The following is a 14,075-nucleotide window of genomic DNA, read 5'->3' on the forward strand; positions in this document are numbered from 1 at the left end:
TTTATAATTTAGTTTCTGTAATTTAGATTTTTAATTTAGAATTAGGTTCTATAATTTAGAAAAGAAGCTTTGAACACCAGTTTTCTTATTTGTATGATGAATATAGCGGAATCTGCAAAAACAGAATGAATAGAAAATACTTTGGTTCAAATTAGTGTTGAAATAGGCTTTTCAAAACGAACTTACATTTCTGGTTTTTCGTTTCTGTGGATGTTAAAATCAAGGGAAGCCCCATATCATTCACAGGCCTTTGGCGTTCTATCAACAGATGTGACTATGTCTTAGCTCGGCTATTATGCCCTTTGAAACAACAAATCTGTGGTATTCTTGCTTCCAAGCCAGAATCACTGCTCTCAAGCCATAACAGAACAATCAGGGCATAAGCATCCAGAATGTCACCAATAACGATCCTAGTGTCAGTATAAGCTCAATTACAAGAGTATTCTATGTGAAAAATTAAACAAAAAAAAACAAGTTTTTTTAACTGAAAGTAAGGAACGACGTTAAAACTTAAAACGAACAGAAATTATTCTCTATATGAAAGGGGCTGTCCCCTCCTCAACGCCTCGCTCTTTACGCTAAAGTTTTTTATTGTTTTCAAAAATAAAGTTGTGAGACAGAGTCAAACTGTAGCGTAAAGAGCAAGGCGTTGAAGAGGGGACAGCCCCTTTCATATACGGAATAATTTCTGTTCGTTTTAAGTTTTACCGTCGTTCCTTACTTTCAGTTAAAAAAACTTGTTTTTTTTTTTTATTTAATTTTTGAACGTTTTTTAATTAATGCAGGTTTTGATTTTGGCTCACCGTACATGAATAGTTAAAACAAAATTTGCATATTAATTTTAGTTTTATTTGGTTTAATGGCTTTCTCGAAACTTGTTTAATTTTATTTACGAACGTTTTTATTAGTAATAAACATACTTAACTTACGAATTAAATTACGTAACGAACTTCTATATTCATAGATTTTTAATACGTATATTAGGGGGTTCACCCCCTAGTCAATACCTTGCTCTTTAAGCTAAAGTTCGAGTTTTGTTCCAATTCTTTAAAAATGACCCCTTAATCACAAAGGATGTTAATTAGAATAAATAATTCTTATGAAAGTACTAAAAAATCTTTGGCTTAAAAAGCGAGGTATTGACTAGGGGATGAACCCAATCACATACGTAATATTTTCTGTTCGCTCCCATTTTAATGCAACAGATTTATTTTTTTTTTATATTTCAAAATGAAGGTTTTGAACGCAAGAGCATTATGATATAGATAAACCAATCAGCAAAGAAATGATAAGGATTATAAATAATGAGAAAAGCTTTTAATTAAGAAAGCAAAAAGGATTCAAATGAATTTACCTTAAAAAATGTGCATTGTCAGTTTAATATACATAAGCTGATATTTATTCCTTAAAATCTCAATTAATTTTTGATTTCTTAAAGTTATAAAAGTTAAAACATTTAAAAGAATTTTTTTCAGTATAGTGCAAATTATATTCTAGCTTTTAGAAAGCATAGGGCTTAAAAACCTACTCAGATTAATTTCTGCTCGTTTTGAGCTTGACTTATTTTAATTACTGTTTGTTTTGGGTTTCATTTATTTATTGATACTGATTTGTGGTAGTTGTATGCTTGGTAGGTTTTTTTTATTCTATTTTTTTTTTTCATTTTTGGTTTAATGGAGTTCTTTACTTTAAAAATAAAAAAAACTTATTTTCTGCAAAAAATTCTTTTGATTAATTTCTGTTCGTTTTACATTGACATAGTCTTTTTCAGGGAGAAAGACTGAGCCTCTTCTGAAGTTAAACAACCATCCCTTCCATAAAAGCCTTAAATACCCCCTGGGCATAACTTACAACCATTGCCCCAAATCTCTGAGGTTTGTTTCTACCCCAAAAGCCTTGTTATATGGTATTTAGACTATTTTTAATAGAATGGCTACCTCAAAATTTCTATTAGACGCATTTCGGGACAATACGACGTGTGTATAGAGGGGAGAGTGTAGCTGCCTTCTGATCACTTTGACTCTTAAAAAGAGCACTAGAGCGTCTGATTACCAATCCAATGAGCCCCCTTTGAATTTTATATGACCGAACTTTCTATAAAACCCTATATGTCCCCAGGGCATAACTTCCAACCCTTGGCCTGACGGCTATGGGGGGAGTGTCCTCCTAAAAAACACAATTTCTATCTGGAAATCAACTACGTTAAACAATATGGCCATCTCAAAATTTTGATTGGATATGTTTGGGGAAATGGTGGTTGTGGAAGGGGTGTTAGTTGCCTTCCAATCACTTTTGACTATTAGAAAGGGTACTAGCCATTCCAATTTCTAATCGAATGAGCCCTTTTCGAAGTTTCTATGACAACTCCTTCGATACGAAGTGCCCTGGTCTGAAAAAAATCTAATACATTGTTCCAACATCGTTCTTTACTTAGGCAGCAAGAGCCCCGAATCAATTTTTATTTTAAATATCTAAATATGGAACAAAATACATTCTAACAAAAAGAAAGTAATTGAACAAATAACGGATAATATCCAATAAGAAAATTCAACACACTTAGTTGGTTTGATTAGAATCTACGAATAATCGAATATGAAAAGAATCACGGGATATTTCCTATGAAAAAATTTAATAGGGGGAGGGGGTTCAACTTAAAAAACAGAAATAAAGCTGGCAAACTATATGAGAAACAGAAGAGTCTAGGGTTTAAAAGATATGAATACAACTAAAAGTTCAATTTCCATTCTTACATTTGGCTTCATTAATTGGTATCTGAGATGGCGTAAGTAAAGGACAACATGGCTTTATATTAGCATATATTATCAAATAATATTTTCCCACTGGTTTTAATAATTATTCTATTGCGTCTACAGTTTTCAACCCATGGTTAAAAGAGAAAGGTACTCCAACATTAAGAAATCCCCCCCCCCAATCCAAAAGCTCAATGTTTTAACGATTGCTACTAAAGTCTCTTCAGTTTCCCATATAATTTGTCTATTTTTGCTGTTTTTCCCAAGTTGGACTCCAAAAGCCAGTTCCTGCGCACGGGTTCTCTTGAACATACTTTTTATACTCAAATAGTCATACAAACGACACAAATCCCATAAATATTCTCCCAGCTGACAACTTGTATCATCAGCATCATCAATAACTCTAATCAAAGCAAGTAATGTATCCTTTTCACACTTTGAATGTAAAAAATATTTCTTTTTTTTATTATCTTGCACTGATTATAGCCTTCTCTATGTATTTTTACGTTGAAAGAACAGACCCATCTGTGTTACTTTAAAGCTCATTCTTCAGTTGACGACTTGCATCATCAATAATCAAATTGTACAGCAATCAAAGTAAGTATTTTTCAACTTTCTCCTAACTCTTTCTACTTCGTATATAGAAAATATTCTTTTTATAAATAATCTTGGGCCAATTCTAGCCTAATCATGCTTTTTTTACCTCAAAAGAACAGAGCCATCTGTGTTACTTTCTAGCTTTAAAACGAAATTACGACGAGCAACATTGCTATTAAAGTTTTGAGGAGGATTTTTGCATCACTACAAAGAATTTGGCCCCGTAAGTTAAGTTTTGACTTATGAATTTGGCAATTTTTTACAAATAGCCAAAAAGTTATTTGCGTTCAACTTATATTGATTTTGATTTTAGTAAATCCTCAAAAAATTTTTGACACCTTTTCATAAAAAGCAACAAGTGACTAGCCAACAAATAAAACTTTTCACCAAAACCAAACAATATAATTAGGCAATAGGCAAACCTTTCTTAAAATAGCCAACAATCAAACCTTTTCGTAAACAGCCAACAAGTAATTGGCCAATATGGAAACCTTTCCTAAAATACCCAACAATCAAACCTTTTCGTAAACAGCCAACAAGTAATTAGCCAATAGGGAAACCTTTCTTAAAATAGCCAACAAAGCAAACCTTTTCACAAAAACCAAACAATATAATTAGCCAATAGGCAAACCTTTCTTAAAATACCCAACAATCAAACCTTTTCGTAAACAGCCAACAAGTAATTGGGCAATATGCAAACCTTTCCTAAAATAGCCAACAATCAAACCTTTTCGTAAACAGCCAACAAGTAATTGGCCAATATGGAAACCTTTCCTAAAATAGCCAACAAGCAAACCTTTTCGTAAACAGCCAACAAGTAATTGGCCAATATGGAAACCTTTCCTAAAATAGCCAACAATCAAACCTTTTCGTAAACAGCCAACAAGTAATTAGCCAATAGGGAAAGCTTTCCTAAAATAGCCAACAAGCAAACCTTTTCTTAAACAGCCAACAAGTAATTAGCCAATAGAAAAACCTTTCCTAAAGTAGCCAACAATCAAACCTTTTCGTAAACAGCCAACAAGTAATTTGCTCTGGACTCTACAGCCTCAACGTCCATAGCATTGAATGTTCTTGTTCCTTTAGTCGTTATTTGACACAACTCTCGCTTGACAACCTTGTCAAATTTGGTTGATTTCTTCTGCTCTTTCAGCCTTTCTGACATCATTTCAGGTGTTTCAGTCTGCTCAACGCGAGCTACTTTGTAGCCCTTTTCCACTAAAGCTGAGGAGTATCGACCAAAGGCAGTCTCTGGAAATCCGGCGTGCGCATGGTCACCCTGCAAAGATTTTGGAATGGTTTATTCAGATTACTGTCATTTGTACTGCAATTACTCAGCACCAATTGATATTTGGTGCTCAACGCAAGAAAATTTGCAGCTCTATATGTCTAAAGCTATGGATTACTGGCCAGAGAAAGTCTCTGGAAATCGTTCGAGCGCATGCTCACTCTACAGGGAGTCGTAAATGGTTTATAACGGTTACTGTCCTTTGCATTACAAATGCTCATCACCTATTGGTAATAGTTTATCAACGCAAGAAAATTTGAAGCCCTTTTTAGTGGCCTTTTTGGTCTTTTTTAGGCCAAGGAGTGCTAGTGATTAAGAAACTAAATACGCAATGGCGCTTGGAACTCAACACAAGCAACTTTGTAGCCCTTTTGAATAAAGCTGAGGAGAACCAGTAATTTAAATACTCGACGCGTATTGGAGCTTGATACTCACTGCGAGTAATTTTGTAGCTTTTTTTGACATATTAAAAATAAAATGAATAGCCCTTTTTTACTAAAACTGAGGATTACCATCCAAAAACAGTCTCTGAAAAACAGGCATGCGCATGCTCGCCGTACAAGAAGTTAGAAATTAAACAATTCGTGGTAATAAACTGTAAGTAAAGAGCAATGCGACTCAACAGTAACCAAAACTATAAGAAGTAGAGTCTTGGTAACAATAGATACATCAAAAGAATCAAATTTAAGGGTATGCATCAAAAGTTACGAGCCTGAGAAAATTTGCCCAATTTTTGAAAAAAGGAGGAAACAGCCCCAAAACATGAAGTGATCTTAATGAAAATCATGCCATCAGATTTAGCATACCAGAGAACCTTGATGTAGAGGTTTCAAGCTCCTATGTACAAAAATGTAAAATTTTATAAAAATTATTTACAAAAAGGTAGTCCCCCTCCCACGCTCATTTTCCCCCAAAGTCAAGGGGGTACGTGGGAGGATCTTTCCGTGGAGGAATATTTCATGGCAGAAGAAATTTTTTCATGGAGGGAGAGCCGGATTTCCCAGCAATATTAAAAAAACGATTAGAAATTATATATATATAAAAAAAGTTTTTTTTTAACTGAAAGGAATGAGTAGCATTAATACTTAAAACGAACATAAATTATTACGTATATCAGGAGGGTCACCCCCTCGTCAATACCTCACTCTTTATGCTAAAGATTTTTTTTAGTACTTTTAAAAGACCTATTTATTCTAATTAAACGGCCTTTGTGATTCAGGAGTCATTCTTAAAGAATTGGAACAAAATTCGAACATTAGCGTAAAGAGCGAGGTATAAACCCCCTTCATATACGTAATAATTTCTGTTCGTTTTAAGTTTTAATGTTGCTCCTTACTTTCAGCTAATAAAAAACCTTTTTTTTGTATATAATTGCTTATAAAGACTATTGTTTTGTAACTTAAAGTTTCTGTTTGGCGTGTTTTTCTTGGTATATTGTTGGTCTGCAGCACTTCTGGTTTATAGTTTATGGCAGCCCTATGGTTTTCTTGGTATATTATTGTTCTGCAGCCCTATGGTTTATGGCAGCCCTATGGTTTTCTTGGTAAATTATTGTTTTGCAGCCCTATGGTTTTAACAGCCCCATGGTTTATGATTTATGGCAGTCCTATGGTTTTCTTGGTATATTTTTGTCCGCAGCCCTATGGTTTTAGCAGCCCCATCTTTTATGGTTTATGGCAGTCCTATGATTTTCTTGGTATATTATTGTTCTACAGCCCTATGATATGAGCAGCCCTATGGTTTATGGCAACCCTATGGTTTTCTTGGTATATTATTATTCTGCAGGCCTACAGTGCTAATGTTTAGCACAAAACGACAATTATACCATCACTCAATAGCTGATATTCAGCTTTAGCAAATTAAATTTCTAAATTTGCTTTGCGGTTTTTTGGTAGAAAATATATCAAAAACTGTTGAAAAAATGACCATTTTCTTGTTGCTTTTGCCAGTATAGGTCATTCTCAAAGAAAAGACCAAGTAATTTTATAATTCTGACGGGGTGGAGCGAGAGGAGGGAAGATGGAAACTAATGAATCCATCGATATAAGTATCCTGTCATTTCGATGAAAGCTATAGTTTTCACCCTGTCTTGTTGCAAAATTGCACATGCTTCAGAGGGATTTAACGTCAACTGAAGAATTTTTTGAGTAAGGTACATAAGACCATTTGGCGTCTCTCTTCTTCAGCGCTGTTTAAAAGCGCTGACAGCGCTGATAAAGTTAAAAAGAAACAATCAAAACGGAAAGCAAACCTAGAAACCAAACAAAACAGAGAACCATCAAAAATAACAAACAGATAAAATAAAAAATTAGCAGGATTAAGAATTTAAAAGCCCAAAATCCTAATTCCAAAATCGAGCCACTCACCCAAAATGAGTGGCTCAATTTTTTGGCTTTTCTTTCGTCTTAGCCAATATAGCATCTTTAGCCAGTATTTTTTATTGTCTTTTCTATCTTGGCTATCCGTATTATGGTCAAAATTGTCGTCTTACGTTGAAGTACCAAGGACGTTAAAATAAAATCCCCACCCTGAAACCCTCTTAGGTATACTCCTTTCTGAAGACCGCAAGGCCTATAAAAAAAATTTCTCTGTTATTCAAAAGTATTTAGTTTTGTAGAGTAGGATCACAATTTCGTCGGTGTTGCCATATTGAACAATGCTAACAAATAAGCAGAATTAATTGGTCAACTTTGACATGTCTTTTCGTCTGTAAAACTCAAATATTAACAACCTGTTGATTTCCTGCACCTTCAAATGACACCTTCACCGTCTTAAGTGGTTTAGCACCAAGAAGGTATATTGGTTATTTTTTCCCGCTTTTTCACCCACGTTTCATTTTTTTAAATTTGGTACCACGCATTACCAAAACTGTTTAACTACATATTAGGGTCTTTTCAAGGCCATATCCAGGGGGGTTGGCTTTCGACCCCCCACCCCACTAAAAAAAAATGTTTTTCTGAATCGTAAAAACGTAACAAATTTGAATACAGACAAATTCTTCATGCGTTTTTTTACCCCCAAAAAAACTTTTTTAAAACCTTTTGTTAACTATAACTTATTTTAACTACAAAATTTTTATGTTTTAACTTATAGCTATAAAACTTTTAATTTAACAACATTAGTTCTATAAACACCTTCTTAAGTGGTTTATTGGTTATTTTTGCCCGCTTTTTCACTCACGTTTCATTTTTTTAAATTTGGTATCAGGTATTACCAAAACAGTTGAACTATATATGGGGGCCTTTCGAAGGCAGTATCCAGGGGGGGCTTACGGGGTTTGACCCCCCCCCTGAAAAGTTTTTCTCGACTCGAAAAAACGTAACAAAAATGAATATTGACAAATTTTTTATGCGTTTTTTTAGTTTTTTTTTGTGTAGAACCTCGCCCCCTCCCCTGAAAAAGAAACCTTTTGTAAAACCCCCTCCGAAAAAAATTCTGGATACAGCCTTTTGTCTTTTTCTTTAAAAATTGAATCCCCGGCTTCATTATTTTAACATTCCCAATTTATTCCCAGTTTACTGAATTCAGTGGTTGTGTAAGTTTCCACTTAACTAATTTAAATAATAAGATCTAATTTTCACTGCCCTTGGTACTTCACACATGAAAACAGGTGAATTAAGGAATTGCCTTAGGACACCAGGTGAGTCATTTGTCTGAAACAAAAAAGACATAACTGGCTTTTGTATAGCGGTACAGAAATGTTTTGTCAACAAATTATGTCTGACAACAATGAAAACAAGGTCTCTGGGAAAGAAATTTTGTGTAACCATTTTGTGAGGGGATGCCAACGCTACACCACCTGATGTACTTATTTTTCCGCCTCGTTTTGCCCATACGTCACACGTGGTACTTTTTTTTTAAGATTCAAGATTCATTTAACAAAAATAGCTGTCGTAGTTACGGCTGACACCGCAACTAAATTACGCTACCCTTTACAACAATATATATATATACACTAAGTACGATTAATAACACTAGTAAAAAAAAGGAACGAATGAATTGCTGAAACGATTTGTCCTGCAGCGTACTGATTCCAGCTTATTCACGTGGCGTGTGTTCTGTTGACTGTGGCGGCGGGGGGTAGTAGGGATCGATGTTTATCACTCGAAAGAACGGAGTGCCCAAATTTGCACATCAGCTGACACCTTCGTTCTTGAAGTGTTGGGATTTGTAGAGCTGTGAGGCCTGAATCCTAAGTAACATATTTGATTCCTAGAATGATTTTTAGGGCTCGTTTATGCACTGTCTCAAGTTCATCATTAAGGTGGTCGATGTTATGCACTTGAGGCCAAACTGGGCACGCGTATTCAAGCAGAGGGCGTACGTAACACGTGTACGCGATCAGCAATTGCTTTATAGAAAACCCCAATCGACGCAGTGAAGTTAAGGATCGCAGCGCGTATTTGCTCTTTCTCACAAGATTCATGACGTGTGGCCCAAACGAACAATCGTCACTGAATGTCACACCAAGGACAACTGCAGTCAACGTCGTAGGGTACCGGGGGTCGGGGCAAGCAACATCTCTTTTTAGAGGATTGAAGCGCACCACTTTTGTCTTCTTCACATTAACCTGGAGCCCGTTTGTACTGCACTGATCAATGAATTTATCTTTTAGGTCAGTATCGAACTGAGGGATTACTTGAGATTTCTCAATGAGGTATTTCAGCAAGGCTGACAAATCGTCCACAGATTTGAATCGTTCGTCAGTAGTAGAAAGGCCTTATTGACTCGTGACGGGAGTCCATGTAAGGGCATAGAGTCCCTAGGGAGAACACCTGTGATGTCAGTCCCACGCCCACACCAATTATGGTCATGGAATCCCCAGGGAGAATGATTGCGTAATCGAAATGGGTCAATGACCTCAATTCCCCTTTCGTGAATCAATAATTCCCCTTAGAAACAACAAACTAATTCCCCTTTCTTGACAAATCAATCAACCATGACATCATCTGTCAGACATTAAAAAACTTCGCCCAGAAACAACTCTCCAGGATGAAAACCAAAGACATTAATAAACTTCGCCCAGGAAACAATTCTCCTGGTCGAACTCCAAAGATATTAATAAACTTCGCCCCGGAAACAATTCTCCAAGAAACTCCGGGCGAATGTTTTGATCTTAGAGATGAAGAGATTAACGCGGGAAAGAGTTTCATAGTAATTTCAAATGTGACAGCGCAGGGATTCCAAAAACAAAAGGAACACGCAGAAATTACGTTTAGGGGTTATTTGGGCGAAACCGTTTTAGACATTTTAGGGAATTATTTTGGCGAAACAGTTAGAGACATTTTAAAAGATGATTTTAGAAGAGGATTTGAGAGTGAAACTCTGTGGTCGTTTTAATACACAAGTTGTATTTGAACAGTGGTGTGAGGTCCCTACCCCAACCACAAAGGGCTCTGATCCCCCTACCCCAACCCCAAACGGTTCCGATCCCCAAACCCCAACCCCGAAGGCAGCCCCCCGTCCCCCAAGGTCACCCGGGCGCCCAAAAGACCCCCCGTGCCCCAAACGCTCCTGAGCCCCCATTTCTTAATACTTTTTTATGGCTTTATTATATCTTTTCAGAACAAGTTATTTTCTTAATGTCCATCCTAAACCCATTTTACAAGTTGAAGTATCCGTCCTTTTCACCCACAACTTTACTATACTGCTTTTTGAATGCTCCAACACCAAGTAATACCTTTCAAAGGCATTTCAGAACAAGTTCTTTTCTTAATGTCCCTCCTAAACCCATTTTACAAATTGAAGTACCCATCCTTTTCACCCACAACTTAGTTATAGGTAAGAGTTTGAAGTTTTACCTTAGAGACTTAACTTAGAGTGTTAGTTTGGTTTAGTTTTAGTTAAAAGTTTAGAGAGTTTTTCTTAGCTTAGAGTCTTAGCTTAGAGTTTTTGTTAGAGTTCTAGTTTAGATTAGTTTTAGTTAAGAGTTTAGAGTTTTTAGCTTAGAGTCTTAGCTTAGAGTTTTATTCAGAGTTCTAGTTTAGTTTAGTTTAGTTACAGTTCAGAATTTAGAGTTTTAGCTTAGAGTCATAGCTTAGAATTTTACTTAATATTGTAGTTTGGTTAAATTATAGTTAAGAGTTTAGAGTTTTAGCTTAGTCTTAGCTTAGAGTTTTTGTTAGAGTTCTAGTTTAGTTTAGTTTTAGTTAAGAGTTTAGAGTTTTACCTTAGTCTTAGCTTAGAGTTTTAGTTAGAGTTGAAGTTTAGTTTAGTTACAGTTAAGAATTTATAGTTTTAGCTTAGAGTCATAGCTTAGAGTTTTACTTAAAGTTTTAGTTTGGCTAAGTTTTAGTTAAGAGTTTCGAGTTATAGCTTAGAGTCTTAGCTTAGAGTTTTTTTTGTTAGAGTTCTAGTTTAGTTTAATTTTAGTTAAGAGTTTGATTTTTTACCTTTGAGTTTCAGTTAGAGTTCTAGTTTAGTTTAGTTTCAGTTAAGAGTTTGATATGTTACCTTAGAGTCTTAGTTTAGAGTTCTAGTTTAGTTTAGTTTTAGTTATGAGTTTGGAATTTTAGCTTAGAGTCTTAACTTAGAGTTTTTGCTATAGTTATAGTTTATTTTAGCTTTTGTTAAGAGTTTATAGTTTTTAGCTTAGAGTTTTTGTTGAAGTTCTAGTTTAGTTTAGTTTTAGTTAATAGTTTAGAGTTTTAGCTTAGAGTCTTAGCTTAGAGTTTTTGTTAAAGTTGAAGTTTAGTTTAGTAATAGTTAAGAGTTTAGAGTTTTTTAGCTTAGAGTCTTAGCTTAGAGTTTTTGTTAGAGTTCTAGTTTAGTTTAGTTTTAGTTAAGAGTTTAGAGTTTTACCTTATAGTCATAGCTTAGAGTTTTAGTTAGAGTTCTATTTTAGTTTAGTTTTAGTTAAGAGTTTAGAGTTTTAGCTTAGAGTCTTAGCTTAGAGTTTTGGTTAGAGTTCTAGTTTAGTTTAGTTAGAGTTTGGAGTCGTACCTTTGAGTCTTTGGTTAGTTTTTTATTTTAGTTTTATTTAAGTGTATAGAATTTTAGCTTAGAACTTAGAGCTTATATTAAATTTCTAGTTTAGTTTAGTTTTATTTATGAGTTTACTGTTTTTATATTCTAGTATTAGTTTAGAGTTTTTGCTTAAGTTCTAATTTAGTTTAGTTTTAGTTTAGAGTTTTAGCTTAGACTTAGAGTTTTAATTAGAGTTCTAGTTTAGTTTAGTTTTAGTTAAGAGTTTAGAGTTTTTAGCTTAGAGTCTTAGCTTAGATTTTATGTTAGAGTTCTAGTTTTAATTTAGTTTTTAGTTAAGAGTTTAGAGTTTTTACCATAGAGTCTTAGCTTAGAGTTTTTAGTTAGAGTTAAAGTTCAGTTTAGTTACAGTTAAGAATTTAGATTTTTAGCTTAGAGTCATAGCTTAGAGTTTTACTTAAAGTTTTAGTTTAGCTAAGTTGTAGTTTAGTTTAGTTTTACTTAAGAGTTTAGAGTTTTAGCTGATTCTCAGCTCAGAGTTTTTGTTAGACTTCTTGTTTAGCTTAGTTTTACTTAATAATTTGGGGAATTAGATTACACTCATAGCTTAGATTTATGATAGAGTTCTAGTTTTGTTGAGCTTTATTTGAAAGTGTGTTGTATCACCGGTGATTTTAAATTATACTTATATTTAAGTTACATTTATTTAAGATATTGGATTTTTAACTTAGATTCATAGCATAGAGTTTTAGTTAGAGTTCTAGTTTAGTTTAGTTAAGATTTTATAGTTTTATCTTATAGTCATACCTGAGAGCTTTTGTTAGAGTTATTGTTTAGTTTAGTTTTAGTTAAGAGTTTATAGTTTATAGCTTAGATTAATATATTAGATTTTTTGTTGAAGTTCTAGTTTAGTTTATTTTTAGTTAAGATTTTATAATTTTATATTAGAGTCTTAGCTTAGAGTTTTTGTTAGAGTTGAAGTTTAGTTTAGTAATAGTTAAGAGTTTAGAGTTTTAGCTTAGAGTCTTGGCTTAGAGTTTTTGTTAGAGTTCTAGTTTAGTTAGTTTAGTGTTAGAGTTCAAATTTTCCGGCGAGTATGGTTAGGTTAGGCTAGATCAAGTTAGGTTAGGTTAGGATAGCCTACGTACGCGCGCGTACGTAGGCTAACCTAACCTAACATAACTTGATCTAGCCTAACCTAACCTAACCATACTCGCCGGAAAATCCCCCCATGTCGACTTTGTACCACTTAGATTAGGTTAGATTATCATGAGTGCTCATGATAAGCTAACCTAATCTAACCTAACTTAAACGTGGAGAAACCTAATCTCTAACCTAACCTAATATGACCTATGGTTTTGTTATTTCTATGCAATATTTTGTAATTTTGTGGTTATGCTAGTTTGGACTAAACTTCAACTCCAACTAAATCTCTAAGCTAAGATTCTAGACTAAACCTCTAACCTATAACTCTTAACTAAAACTAAACTAAACAATAACTCTAACTAAAACTCTAAGCTAAGACTCCAAGATAAAAATATAAATTCTTAACTATAACTAAACTACACGAAACTTCAACCATAACTAAAACTCTAATATAAGAATTTAAGTTGAAACTCAAAACTCTTTACTAAAACTAAACTAAACTAGAACTATATATAAAACTATGAGCTAATACTATTAGGTAAAACTCTAAACTCTTAACTAAAAATAAACTTAGCTAGAACTCTATCTATAACTCGAAGCTAAGACTCCAAGATAAAACTCTAAACCCTTAACTATAGCTAAACTAAACTTCAACTCTAAGTAGAACTCTAAGCTAAGAATATAATGTATATCTATAAAATCTTAACTAAACTAAACTAGAACTTGAAAAAAAACTCTAAGCTAAGACTCTAAGATAAAACTCTAAACTCTTAACTAAAACTAAACTAAACTAAAACTCTAAGTAAAACTCTAAGCTAAGACTCTAAGCTAAAATATCTAAATTCTTAAGTATTAGTAAACAAAACTTCAACTTCAACAAAAACACTAAGCTGTGATTCTATGATAAAATTCTAAACTCTTAACTAAACGAAACTATAACTCTAACAAAGACTTTAAACTACGACTATAAGCTAAAAACTCTAAATTCTCAAATATAACTAAACTAAACTTCAACTTAACTATAACTATAAGCTAAGACTCTAAGATAAAACTCTAAACTATTAACTAAAACTAAATTAAACTAAAATTCTAACAAAAACTCTAAGCTACTTCTCTAAGCTAAAACTATAAACTCTTAACTAAAACTAAACTAAACTAGAGATTCAAAAAAAACTCTAAGCTAAGACTATAAGCTAAAAAATCTAAAATATTAACTAAAACTAAACTAAACTAGAAATATAACTAAAACTATAATATTAGACTCTAAGCTAAAACTAGAAACTATTAAATAAAACAAAAATAAACTAGAATTCCAACTTAAACTCTAAGCTAAAACTCTAGGGTAAAACACCAAACTTTTAACTAAAACT

At 33.5% G+C, this 14,075-nt stretch overlaps 1 protein-coding gene across 1 annotated transcript in view; it reads right to left on the minus strand.

Moving 5' to 3' along the window:
- LOC148947534 (DNA mismatch repair protein Msh6-like) overlaps positions 1 to 14,075 on the minus strand; it is a 281,626-nt gene that overhangs the window by 130,340 nt on the left and 137,211 nt on the right. Inside the window, exon 7 of the mRNA XM_089095293.1 lies at positions 4,351 to 4,626. Within this exon, the coding sequence (XP_088951419.1) occupies positions 4,351 to 4,626 (276 nt within the window). The remainder of the gene's footprint in view (positions 1 to 4,350; positions 4,627 to 14,075) is intronic.

The sequence above is a fragment of the Artemia sp. Qi Xiang Cuo genome, chromosome 10 (assembly GCF_049724085.1).
Source record: "Artemia sp. Qi Xiang Cuo chromosome 10, ASM4972408v1, whole genome shotgun sequence".
Classification (NCBI taxonomy): domain Eukaryota; kingdom Metazoa; phylum Arthropoda; class Branchiopoda; order Anostraca; family Artemiidae; genus Artemia; species Artemia sp. Qi Xiang Cuo.